The sequence below is a fragment of the Capricornis sumatraensis genome, chromosome 1 (assembly GCF_032405125.1).
Source record: "Capricornis sumatraensis isolate serow.1 chromosome 1, serow.2, whole genome shotgun sequence".
Classification (NCBI taxonomy): domain Eukaryota; kingdom Metazoa; phylum Chordata; class Mammalia; order Artiodactyla; family Bovidae; genus Capricornis; species Capricornis sumatraensis.
The window spans coordinates 4650975-4663792 of NC_091069.1; the positions used below are offsets into that span (position 1 = coordinate 4650975).

At 61.1% G+C, this 12818-nt stretch overlaps 1 protein-coding gene across 1 annotated transcript in view; it reads right to left on the bottom strand.

Moving 5' to 3' along the window:
* The window catches only part of NTNG2 (netrin G2), a 65570-nt gene continuing 52752 nt past the window's right edge, over positions 1-12818 (bottom strand). Inside the window, exons 4-7 of the mRNA XM_068979114.1 lie at positions 10545-10571; positions 2703-2870; positions 694-828; positions 1-236 (exon numbers count right to left, since the gene is read on the bottom strand). Of these exons, the coding sequence (XP_068835215.1) occupies positions 1-236; positions 694-828; positions 2703-2870; positions 10545-10571 (566 nt within the window). The remainder of the gene's footprint in view (positions 237-693; positions 829-2702; positions 2871-10544; positions 10572-12818) is intronic.

A 12818-nucleotide genomic window follows, 5' to 3' on the forward strand; every position in this document is an offset into this window, starting at 1 on the left:
TCAGCAGTCCAGGCGGGCAGCCAGCCCCAGCAGCAGCAGGCAGCCGAGCAGGGTGGCGGGGCGCGGGGCAGCCCCCGGTGCGCGGTCGCAGTCCAGGCCGCCCTCGTCGTCGGCGGGGTCGCAGCGGGGCAGCTCGCAGCGCGCGCCGGTGTAGCCACGTGGGCAGGCGCAGCGCTGGTTCTGCACGCAGGTGCCCCCGTTCTGGCACAGCAGCTGGTCGTCGTCGCACACGTTGGCTGCGGGGCGGAGGGGCGGTTAAGGCGGGCGGCGGTCTGGTCCACCCCGAACCCACCACCACCACCCGCGCTGGAGCTTCTGCGACTGGGATGCGCCGGTCCAAGTACCTGGGGCGCCCTTCCACCCTCTTCCGGTGGCTAACATCGGGTCTCCGCCAGCCCATCACTTCCTCGGACAGCCTCCCTTCCTCCCCGAAAGCCCTCTCGCCTCCTGCCAACTCCAACCAACTCCCAGCTCCCCTTGCTTCCAGCTCCCTTCCTGGTACCGACACCACAGTCGCATCAGGCCCCGCCCACCACCCAGACCCCGCCTTTGACATCAGGCTCCGCCCACCTACTCACCCCGCTCTGCAGCATCAGCCCCACCCACCTACAGGCCCCGGCAGCATCAGGCCCCGCCCACCCACTGGCCCCACCCCGGGCCCCACAGCCCCGGGTCCTCCCGGCGCGCACTCACGGTAGCAGCCCTGGCGCCAGTAGTGCGTGGGGAGGCAGTCGTCGCACTTGGGCCCCGCCGCGCCCTCGCGGCACTCGCAGAAGCCGGTCTCGTTGCACCGGTCGTGCACGGAGCCGATCTGGTTGCAGTTACACTCTGGACCGACAGTCGCACGGCGAGTGATCAGGGTGACTTGTGGGCGCTGTCCGCACGGACCCACCCCGCCAGACCCCGCCACCCTCCCGGCCGGATCTCCGCATCCGCGGCTGGACGGTGGGGTGAGGGCTGCGTGGGGTGTCCAGATCGCGAGGGAAGACGGCATTTCCTCCCATCCAGGCAGCCCCTTCGCCTCTTTCTGGCCCTGGCGCTATGTGGCCTGGGCCAGCCCTTTCCGCTCTCTGGGCCCGTCTCCCTGCTTCTGTAACTGGGGCGGGCGCTGATCCACCCCAGCTTCAAAGAGCGGTGACTGACAGGTGGGCGGGGCCTCATCGAGGCCACCTGCCATCTGACCTGCGGGCTGTGTTGTGTGTGGGGACGGGAAGGTGTAGCGGGCATCCACAGCTCTCCTCCAGGGCCTCCAGCCTCACCCTGCCCCTTCCCAGTCGGTTTCCTGGGGCCTCTGCCCCCTGGGGGAGGCAAATGCCTCCACTCTGGGTGTCCTTGTCGCCTAGTGCTGGGCCGGGGGTGGAGGCAGAAGGCAAAGAAAAAGGAGGTGCTGGGGGGGGGGTGGGTGGAGGACGGCCTCTAATCGGATCCAGAGGCCCCTCCCTGTCCCCCGCGGCTGGCCAGTGTGACATGGGCTGCACGGTTCCCTTGGGATCACTTGAGAATTGATGAAATTATCTGAAGGCCGCTGCCATAATTCAGACTGACAACTGCAGCTTTGCACAGCCAGGGCCAGCCTGCTGGGCGGGGCATGGACAGAGAGGTTCCCAAGGGCACTCACCATCCCAGGGCTGAGAACTGGCCTCTACGGGGGACAGCATTGCAGTCTAGTGGGTGCTGGTTGCAGGCCATGGGGCCCCCCTTTGGGGTTGGCCTGCCCCTGGCTGGGCCCAGGGCTCCTTGTAGATTTATTTCCTTCTTTACCACAAAAGCCAGGCCTGGCGCAGAGGGTAAAGAAGGCAGACCATTTGCTCACTGGGGGCGGGGGTGTGTGGAGGGCTTATAAAGCACAAGAGAAGATTCATTTGAAGAAAAGCATCAGTCCCCCCAGAAGGGCTGCACAACCCTTGACCTGATCCACGTCCCACTTTACAAACAGGGGGACAGGCTCAGAGAGGGGAAGAGAATTGATGGAAGGCACACAGCTTGGCTTGGGAAGATCTCCCTGGAGGAGGAAATGGCAACCCACTCCAATATCCTTGCCTGGGAAATCCCATGGGCAGAGGAGCCTGGTGGGCTACAGTCCATGGGGTCGCACGAGGCGAGCACGACTTAGCGACTAAACCACCACCACCACCACACAGCCAGGCAAGCCCTAGACCCTGTCTTTGGCTCGAACGCGTGGTTCTGAAACTCCAGTGCCTGCGGGGAGAACCACATGGGGAGCTTATCAATAGAGCAGATTTTGGAGGCTTCTGTCCTTAGAAACACCCAGCCGGAGTGGGCCCTGGAGTTGGGATTTTTCCAGATCAACCCTGAGCATTTATTGGAAGAACTGATGCTGAAGCTCAAGCTCCAATGCTTTGGCCACCTGATGTGAAGAACTGATTTACTGGAAAAGGCCCTGAAGCTGGGAAAGACTGAGGACAGGAGGAGAAGCGGGTGACAGAGGATGAGATGGTTGGATGGCATCGCCAACTCAATGGACATGAGTTTGAGCAAAGCCCAAGGGTTAGTGAAGGACAGAGAAGCCTGGTGTGCTGCAGTCCATGGGGTTGCAAAGCGTCGGACACGACTGAGCGACTGAACGACAATGACCCCCACCAGCCTCCCCCGGGGGTTCCAGTGCAGGGGTCTCCAGACTCCATCTAATGCCTCTCTGGCGCCCTGCGCCCCGTGCCCGCCCCGTGCCGGCGAGGGCTCACCGATGCACACATTCTCGTCGTCCAGCTCCGCGGAGCCGTTTCGGTAGTAGCCCAGGCGGCAGTGCTGGCAGTGCTGGCCCCGCGTGTTGTGCTTGCAGCTCACGCAGGTCACCACGTTCAGGAAGTCGATGTAGCTGCACCGGTTGGAGTGGCCATAGCACTCGCAGTCTGGGCCGGCCGAGCATGAGAAACACCAAAGGTCAGAGAGCAAACGGAGACAGCGCCTTCCTGCGACCCCGCCCTGGTGCAGGCAGGGAAACTGAGGCAGGGGCGGGGGGCACCTGGCACAGGAAGGTGCCCCGGGCCTCCAACACTCCTGTGCCGTTTGGGGAGGGATGGGCCCACTAGCTTTGAACCAGAATGAGAACCAGCATGGGCCCGGCCCACAAATTCCCACCTGGCCCCAAGGGCAGGGCACCAGGGAGAGCACCCGCTGAAGCCCTGGCCGGGTACCGGGGTGAAGCGCTCCCTGGAGGGATGCTGGGGTGATTAGAAATGATCCATGCAGGGAGGATGGGTCATGCTATCTGGTGGTGAGCTCAGGGAGGGCGGTGCCTGGGTACATGGCGCTCACCACGGTATCCCAGTGATTCAGTGAAGGGCAGACGCATGCATGTACGCCAGAGGTGGGAAGGACCAGGAACTTCCTCCCCGTGCTGCTTTGGAAGACGGTTCAAGGAAACCCCCACCTGCAGGACCCTTTCTTATTAGCCTGGGCTGTTCTGCAGATGTGTTTGGCAGCAGAGCGCCTGCTCTCGCACGACCCTGACAGCACGTGCTGCCTTAAGGTTTGTGCCCTGAGATTCTCGCCTTGACCTCCAAAGCCAGCCTTGGCCCAGCTTCTGACTCTCACTGGAGGCACCTGTGGTCCCCAGAGGTGAGGCCCCCAGGGATGGGAGGTGGCTTCCATGACATCATCAAGGGGGTGGAGTTTGGTGAGGAGGGTCACCTTCCCTGCCACAGATGGGGGCCGTCCCTTGGTGTCCCCTCCTAAGGGGTTCAGCCTCTCCTTGAACAAGGAAGGATGCCCTTTGCGAGACACCATTTGTGTATCCCTAGAGGAGCCACCCTTCTCTTTGTGATGGGAGAAGGGAGGACTGACCAGGTGTCAGGGTCAAGGACGTGGGAGACCTTGAAGAAAAGAGCCTCCGAGCTGTGCCCAGGAGGAGCTGGGTGGCATTCTAGCCCCATGGCCTCCTGTCCCCGTCACCTTGTCCCTCCAGGGACAGTGAGAAGGTGAGACATCCTCCAGATGTCCCAAGGAGTACTGTCGGTGACCTCGTGTCCCTGATCTTGCTTCCACCAAGTTGAGCCCCTGGGCCACACCTCCCGTGGGAGCCAGGACAGGCTATTTCTGGCAACTGCTCTGCATGCCCTGTGCCTGCCCACTGTGCTTCTGACTCATGCCTGCCCCCAGGTCCCTCGGGAGGGAGGACCGGAGGGGAGACAGGCTCTGCTTCACCTTGACCCAGCTACTCTGGGAGGGTTTTCTGAGCCGGGCATCACTGGTCCTCGTCCAGCACTTTTTTTTGGAGGTAGGGGGAGAAATGCTGGAGGAGGGCTGATCCACCCCACGGCCTTCCTCTTACCTTCGAATTCTTCAACAGGCATCACCTGAGGAGATTTGGGCCTGAGCTGGAAAAGTTTGGAGGCCTTGGCGGGGGCAGGGGCAACAGCGGAGGTGCCCGCAGCTTGGAGAGATGAGAAACAAGCCCTTTCATCAGCCGTGGTCCAGCTGCCCAGGGCGGGCTGTCTTTGCCCAGATAAAGCCCAGTAGAGGCTCCCAAGGTGCCCTGGGCGAGCTCTGGAGCAGCTTTGTCACTGCTCAGATTTGAGATGACACAGCACAGCCAGCAGCGTGCAGAACCCGGCATGCCTTGGTACCCCCCTCGGAGACCATCTACCATCAGCTCAGCTGGATTCACCCTCCCACATTATTCTGACATCTCTCATGCTTTGCTCAAGACTTTGCTGAAGCTGGACGCTTTGTTGAGTGGTTGAAAACCACCACTTTGGACTCCCTGAACTATTGCTCCTCTCCAGACTTCTGTGAGGGTTAGCTCCAGAGTGTGAACCTGGCATGCAAGATTTGGGCATCTCCCTTCCTTTCCCAGTGGTTCAGTGGTGAAGAACCCGCCTGCCAATCTAGGAGAAGCAAGAGATGCAGGTTCCATCCCTGGGTCGGGAAGATCCCCTGGAGGAGGAAATGGCAACCCACTCCCGTATTTTTGCCTGGAGAATCCCATGGACAGAGGAGCCTGGCGGGCTACAGTCCGTGAAGTCGCTCAGACATGACTGAGCGACTCAGCACTTCCTTTCTGAAGCAAGCTCCCTGCTCCACGCAGAGTGAGTCCTTTGCCTTCCACTGTCAGGAGCCATCTAGCCAGGAGCACAGACTGCCCAGAACCCAGCCCTTTATTTGTGGGGGAGCATGCCACGGTCCCCTCGGGTTCTCCCTGAGAGGCCGCGGTGCCCGAATCGGTCCAGGGCCAGGATGTGATTGCTCCAGCTGGCTCCCCATCGCCGGGGAGGACGCCCCTGGACTCAGAGGTCTCCGCAGACCCTCCCCAATTGTGATTCTGCCTCCGGAACCACTCACCAGCAGGGGGCGCGCAAAGCCCGGCTCACCATTCACAGCCCGTGAGAGGGGAACGGGAGGTGCGGGTGGGGTTGCCGCCCGAGCCTGGCATCATGTCCTACCGCCAGGGAACGGTGAGCTGGGACCAGGGACAGTGTCCCATCTTGGAGACTCAGGCAGACCCTGTGTGCTTCCTGGGTGTGTCCACTATAAGTGCAGACGAGTCCTCGAGCCCACACGAGTTTCTTCCCAACGCAATGGGAGAATGAGGCTCTGGGCTTGGTTTCAGTGCGACCACCCGCCCCCCCCGGCCCCGCCCCGAGCCCTCCCCATGTCCTGCTTGGTGAAGCCCACTGCTCCCTGGCGTCCCACCGCCAAGCTTTTGCCGCAGCTGGTCCTGCCACCCGGAAGGCTACCTTCCCCCTTCCCCAAGAAGCGACTTCATGGATTGTAGCCCCACCAGGCTCCTCTGTCCATGGGGTTCTCCAGGCAAGAATACTGGAGTGGGTTGCCATGCCCTGCTCCAGCGGATCTTCTCGACCCAGGAGCCAAGCCCCTGCAGGAAGCCCTCTCTGGCTCTAGAGCCTCAGGGCATTACTGTTCTCAGGACAGGGTCTCCACTGGGCTTGGGAGCTCTCGGGGGTTAAGGTGAGGGTTAGAGTGCAGGACTGAAAGGGGTCGGGTGTGGTGAGGTCACGCTGGCTAAGTAGGTGGGGTTGGGGGTGTGGAGTAGAGCTCCAAGGCCCCTCCCCTCCACCCTCGGGGGGGGGGGCCCTGCCACCCGGGGTTCCCACCACGTGGCCCTGATCCCTCCACTGCAGAGTCTCAGGAGCAACCCCCCCACCCCATACCTTCTGCACTGGAGGACACCTGGGGCCAAGGGACGCTCGCCCAGAGCGGGGCAGCGGTGGATGGCCTGCTCCACTCTTGGGGGAGAGAAGAGGAGAAACCAAGTCACGGGAGGGGCTGGGGCTGTCCCGGGGACCTCCTGAGGCATCACCCCCTGCAGGCCGCTTATAGAAGCAGCACTCTAAGAAGCGGCTCTGTCTACACCAGCCAAGTGGAACTGGGTTCAAATCTATAGGAGAGGCAGCATCTATGCTAAGGCAGCCTGTTGAAGGGCGCAGGGATGCCAGATGGGACAGGGACCCCTGCCTGAGAATCTGCATACGTTGGACAGCCCTTTCTTCAGAGGGACTCCTCTTTCTTGGAGCTTCCTCCCTGCATGGCCTCCGTTCTGAATGAAGGCTGGAGTTAGACAGAGTCCTGTATCGGGGCCCAGACCTCTCTGCACTGAGGTCTCTGGCCAATGGCTGTAAAGGGAGTGTGTGTGTTCTGGCCAAGACACCAAACATGCCCAGAGGGTCCTTGAAAGCTTCCAGTCCAACCCCGATCTGGCAACCGGGAGCATCCTCCCTGAGCCCTAGATTGGGCCCATCTTCACCAGGGACCCCAATATGAGTCAGCCCCCAAGTGCCACACTGACCGTCTCCAGGACTAACTGGACCCACAGTAGGCGACGCGGACAGGGCTGGCAAGATGAGAAATGGAAGAATCACCCTGTGCCGAATTTCAAAGGACAAACCCAGAGGGACAAGGGGAGAAATCAGATATTTTCCGCTTCTTAAAGGGATTACGCATGATGCCAGTTGGTGGAGAAAGAGAAAGAAAATCTACCAGCTAAAAAGTGCGGGGGATGTTCCAGCTGGGAGCTGGGAGCCTCTGGATGTGAAATTGACATTTATGGGATGTTCAATGAGAAGAGGCCTCCAGACTCAAATTGGCAAGGGCTTAATTAGGGCTGCGGCAATAAACCCGCCCTGAAGGCATGGTGCTTTGCAGTCTCGCTCCCGCCACCCCCCGCAGCCACACTGGGGTCAGGGTTAGTGGTCTTGAACAGCCTCTCCTCTGGCAGTCCCCATCCTCAGGACAGCTTGACATGGGCAGCAGGGAGAGACATGCGGGCCAGCGGTCCACAGGCCCAGTTGGACTTGGTACAAAGAGCCTGAAGCACCTGTTGGGAGGCACCTGGAGAGAACCAGGACCTTTCTGGTGGCCTGGGGGTGGGAAAGACTGGACTTTCCAGGGATGCGCTCAGGTGTTCCGGAAGAGCCTTCTCAGAGTGACTCATGTTGCTTGCCAAGGCCAGATGGATGCCCGTCTGTTCCTTCAAAACTGGGGAGCCATGCAAACTTGGCCTTAAAGGCAGCACCACCTCACAGCTCCCCAGGGTCTCAGGACCGTGGCTTTGGACAGCTGAGTGGGCAGGAAGCATCAGAAGTCAGTGAGCCCCAAGGTCAGGACCTGGCTTGTTTCCTTGAGCAACTACTCTTTCTTTTTAAAACAGCTTTATTGAGGGATCATTGACATATTGTAAAAACCCAGCTGCTGCTTCCTAAGCCTTAACCTGGGGGGACTAGGGAAACCTCAGTCCCCATTTCTTGGGGCTGTGAACCAGGAATCCACTACAAGCTTCTGGCCTGGGAGACACCCGGTCGCCACCCCCCACACTGAATGTCGTCATCAGTGGCGGGGGGTGGGGAGCATCACGGGGACCCAGGCGAGGGCTTCAGGTGCTAAAGAGGACTGGTGACCCCTAAGACGTGGGCCGCTAGGGACTGGGCTCCCAGCCCGGCCCTGGGCTCAAGAGGCAAAGAGGACCCTGACCTTTCTGGATGTCCGATAGTCCAGCCTGGAGGGAGGGGTGCCTCCTTCTTAGCATCAGGGTCCTGGGGACCCTCACGATTCATACCTTCCCTTACCCAGGCTCACCGCCCTGACTCTGACACTCTCCTTAATTCCCAGCTTTGCAGTTGGCACTCCGTGTCCCGCGTCAGAAGCAGCTCCAAAAATGGAGTCCAGGTTCCTCGTGTGTGCATGTGTGTGCGTGTGTGTGTGTCTGTCTGTCTGTCTGGCCTCCCACCCAGATAGATCACCACCTGCAGGCAGACAAGGCACCCACCACGACTATTTTTGCTCCGGTCTGCCCATCACAGACTCAACAACAACAAAACCACTCCTCTCAGGAGGCTGGCCCAACTTACGTCTGGAGCCTGGACTCCCAGTGACCCACGTTCTCCACCCAAAGAGATTACTGGGCCAGGAGGCCAGCCTGAAATCCTCGGCTCTCCCAGCGGGCCCCTTCCCCCGCCCCACCCAGGCAAATGCCTCCTGTGGAGAAGGGAGGGGGACAGAAAGAAAAGACATGTGGCGTGTCAGCCTCTGGCCCCATGGAGGAGCTGGGCACGGGCACTTTCCTGCAGCTGGGAGAGGGCTGAGCCCCATCCCCCACAATAAGCTGAGGCCAGAGAGTCGGGGACCTCTCCCCGCTGACAGGGGTTTCTAGGGTCCGTGAGCATGAGAGAGAGGAAGGGTCATGGCACTGCCCCAGGAGTAAGGAGACCCCCACCTTGCCAGCTTCTCACTGCAGAGGGGATGGGACAGGGTGGGGGCATGCAGTCAGGGCACCCCGCCCCGGACAGTGGAACCAGGGACCTTGGCCACATCTTCCTGTCACCCTTGGGGGAGGACGAGTCCTTTCAAGTCCTGGCACTCCCGGAAGGCAGGATCTGGCGGGGCTCCCCCAGGGAGACCAGAGGGCCACCCCAGCAGCCCAAGCCTCCCATACACCCCTGGCTTGGCCCTCCCCTAGCACTCTGAGCCCCCAAAGGCCCAGCAGTCCACAGTCTAAAAGCCCAGCTCAGAGGTTATGTAGCTCAAGGCGGCAATCCCCTCTGCCCTGCTGATCTGAGGAGTCTGTTTGCTCAGCTAACCCTGTTTGCTCAGCTAACCCTGCCCTGTCCATCTCCTAGGGGTCAGCCGCCGGGGGCAGGGGCAGGGCTGGAGGGCTGGCATGGCTGTGGGGGCAGGGCCAAGGCTGGCTCCCTGGGCTCTCTGGGCGACGCTGAGCAGTGCCTAGGGAGGGGGGTCCAGGGGCTTGCTGTGAGCCCTGGGCACCCTGGCTAGACCGCAGCAACAGGAGGTCCGGACTGCCTGGAGGCCTCCAGGCGCTGTGCTCCCGCAACTCTGGATCTGGCATCCTCTGCTCTAAAAGCCAAGCCCCTGCCCTCCCCAGAGCTGATACCCCCACATCGCAGAGAGGGGCAGGGACTCGGGGCAAGGAGTGGGGAAGGGCAGGGCAGCTGGGCACCCACCTGTGGGCTGTAGGGTGCTGGGGGCCCCAGGGGCCCAGGCAGTGGATGTTGGGGGGATAGGAGAGGTGGGGTCCCCCCTAATGGCCACAGTGGCCACAGGGGCTTTGGGGACGGGCTGTTTCCGGGACCTGCTGGTGCCTGGTGAGAGACGAGAAAAGCGAGAGAGGGTGCAGGTGGGGGTCAGTGGTGGGGGACCAGTGCAGACGAACAGCTTACTATCCCACTGGGGGGCCCAGCATCCCCTCCGAATCCAGCTTCCTCTGGTCCCTCTCTGCCCACTGGCGTCCCACAGGGGTTGCGTTTGGCATCAAAGAGCCATGGCAGGGGGTGGGGTGGCACCCCTGGAAGCCTGAGATTTGGGGGTCTGCCGCTGGCTGGTTGTTTGACTCTGGCAAGTTCTCTCCTGCTGAATCTGAGAGCAGATGGCAACACCCACCGGGGGGTGCTGGCTTCAAGGACAGAATGAGATAGTACGAGGATCCTGCTTAGCTGATGCCCGGCACTGTGCATGTTTGATGATGACTTAGCGATAGTCGGTCGGTCACCCCCTCCCACCCTCCCTCACCTTCCCAGTTGAATTCCTGGGACGCCCAGACCCTCCTTGTGACAGTCTGGCTGCTCCGGGGCCTGAGTTGAGCTGGACGCATGGGGGTCTGGGTCACCTCCCCTAGCATCCCTGCAGCCGGGATCCTGGTTCATCTCACCCAGACTCCCACGGGCGAGCAGCTGCCATGGTGATAGCTGTGGGCTGTGCAGAGGGAGGCCAAACCCTGTGATCAGACTGGGGTGGCTTCTGCCACCAGTCATGGAAGGTGACCCCCATTCTTGGCTGGCAGGAGTGGGAGAAGTGGGGGGTTCCCGGCGGGGGTGGGACAAAGGGATCTTTCCAAAGCAGCACCAGTCAAGAAGCTGGAGGGAAGGGCTTGTGAGACAGGAAGGAGAGAAGGAGGGGGAAGAAGCAAATGGATCGGAGGAGGGGGTGGACCTGGGGAGGGGAGGACAGGAAAGTCCCGTCTTTCCCCTCCTGTTCTTTCCAGGACGTGCAGAGAGGCTTGTGCACTGAGGGCCCCAGGCACCTTCCCCAGACGGGTGGCCCCACAGTGTACTTACTGCCGACAGCGGAGCCCGCGGCGGCACCTGTGGAAAGAAGGGGGTCACAGCAGAGTAAGGAGGGGGTGGCAGGGCTGGGGACAGGACATCAGGGGGGCCAGAGCACCTCACCATGCAGGGACTGGGTCAGATTCTCCACTTACACCCTCACTGGTGCCTGAGAGGGAAGGGCTGCTCTGAGCCCATTGGGCAGATGGGGAAACTGAGTCTTGGAGCTGTGACTTACCCCATCAGGGGACCTGCTGATAAGCCTCTCTTGGGGGCCTCACAGGCACCCTTCTCATTTGACTTTAGACTTTCAGGTCCTCCAGTGCAAGGCAAGGAGGCGGGAGGTCATCCTCTGGGGGGCAATGGGGTGTCGGAGAACATGAGGGTCCCAGGCACAGGGACAGACTGGTTTACTGGAGGCTCTGATGGAAGCTGCCACAGGGGGAAGCCGCTGTGCCTGCGCCCATCTGGGAAACACAGGGATGTCTGTGGGGTTGACGGGAAGGTGATCACAGCGGCTGTCACATGCTGAGGGTTTTCTGCACATGGGCCCATGCTGAAGACCGCCCCCAGCCTGGCCATTCAGTGCTCAGGGCTTCCTGGTGGCTCAGATGGTAAAGAATCTGCCTGCAATCCAGGAGATTCGATCTCTGGAAGATTTCCTGGAGAAGGGAATGGCAACTCACTCCAGGATTCTTGCCTGGGGAAATCCCACGGACAGAGGAGGCTAGTGGGGTAGCAAAAAGTCGGACACAACTGAGCGACTAATACTTTCACTTTACAATTTGGGTTTCCCTGTAAAGAATCCATCCGGCAATGGAGGAGACCTAAGTTCGATCCCTGGGCCGGGAAGATCCCCTGGAGAAGGAAATGGCTACCCCCTCCAGGATTCATTTCCCTGCAGAATTCCATGGACAGAGGAGCCTGGTGGGCTGCAGTTCACAACAGCCCTAGGGCAGGCTTCCAGGGTCCTGGTTCTACAAATGAGCAAAGGCTCAGCGGGAGAGACGGCTTGTCCGAGGCCCACAGTTCTGAGCGGCACAGGCCTGACTCTGACTCTGACCTGGCCGTTTCTGTCTGTGTGTGTCTGCGCTCTGGGGCTGCGGGCACCCAAGCCACAGTCTGACCTGGGTGGGAGTCGTCAGTCTCAGGAGGAAGGAGCCGGGGCCACAGCGTCCCCTCCAGGCAGTCCTGACAAAGGATGGGGCGTGAGGAGCCCCAGGGTGGTTGCTGGGGTGTGGGCCTCTCCTGGTGACTCTGGGGGCAGGACAGTGAGGGGTGCCTGGGGGGATGCACCTGGGGGCCCCACAGGATGACCTGCAGGTAATGGTATCGGTCTGTGGGTGCCGGGGATCTCACGGATCCTTCTGGGAGGAGAACGGGGCCCAGAGAGGGGTTTGGGAGGTGGGCAGCAGAACAGTTGAAGGGAGGTGAGCCTGTGAGTCAGAGGGAGGTGACAGCAACACAAGAACTGGTTCTGGCAACAGAGATGGGTCCTCCGGGTGGGGCAGGGCTGTCGCCCAGAGCGCTGTCTGTGCCTTTGAAGGCCCGCGGGGGGCTGCGACTCCGGTAAATCATCCTTCAAAGGCCTCGAGAGTGTCCCTGGCACACACACGACATGCTGTCACAGCCTCATCGCGAGGCTTCCAGCTTTGATCAGCCTCAAGTTACATGAAGCTTTCACCACTCGGTTGCAGGGTGCCGATGGATGGGCTCCAGAGAGTGTGCTCAGAAGGGGCGGGCTGAGTGGTCCTGGTAGCCCAGCCTGGCTTGGGAACTGGCTTCAGTGCTGGCGCTTACCTTGCTGCCAAACTAGGAGGGCCCTGAGGGTCGCTGGGCCTCAGTTTGCTCATCTGGAGAGTAGGACCATAATGAAAACACCATCTGAGGGGCTATCAGAAGGCGGGGAAGCTGTATATAAAGTGCCTGGTGCAGCCTCCTGAACAAAGCACTGGCCGAGTGTCAGCAAGTCACTTGGTGGGGTGTGGGGGGCTGGCTGGGGAAAGCCCACCCTGGACGAGCTCGGGCCCTTATCCACAGCAGCTGGGGGCTCTCTGGGACTCAATTTCAAGGAGACACCCAGGGACTGTGCTGGGGAATGATGACGGGGACCCCGAAGCGTGTTCACGGTGCAGGTGTGTGAGGGCGCACCCTGAGGATGGACTCTGGCACTGGAAGACTGAGCCGAGAGAGCAGGGGCTGGGTAGAGGGCATGGCCAGGACCTCGGAGCCTCCCTCTGCAAAATGCGGCCAGGAGACCCACTTCCAGGGGCCACCCGGAGGGTC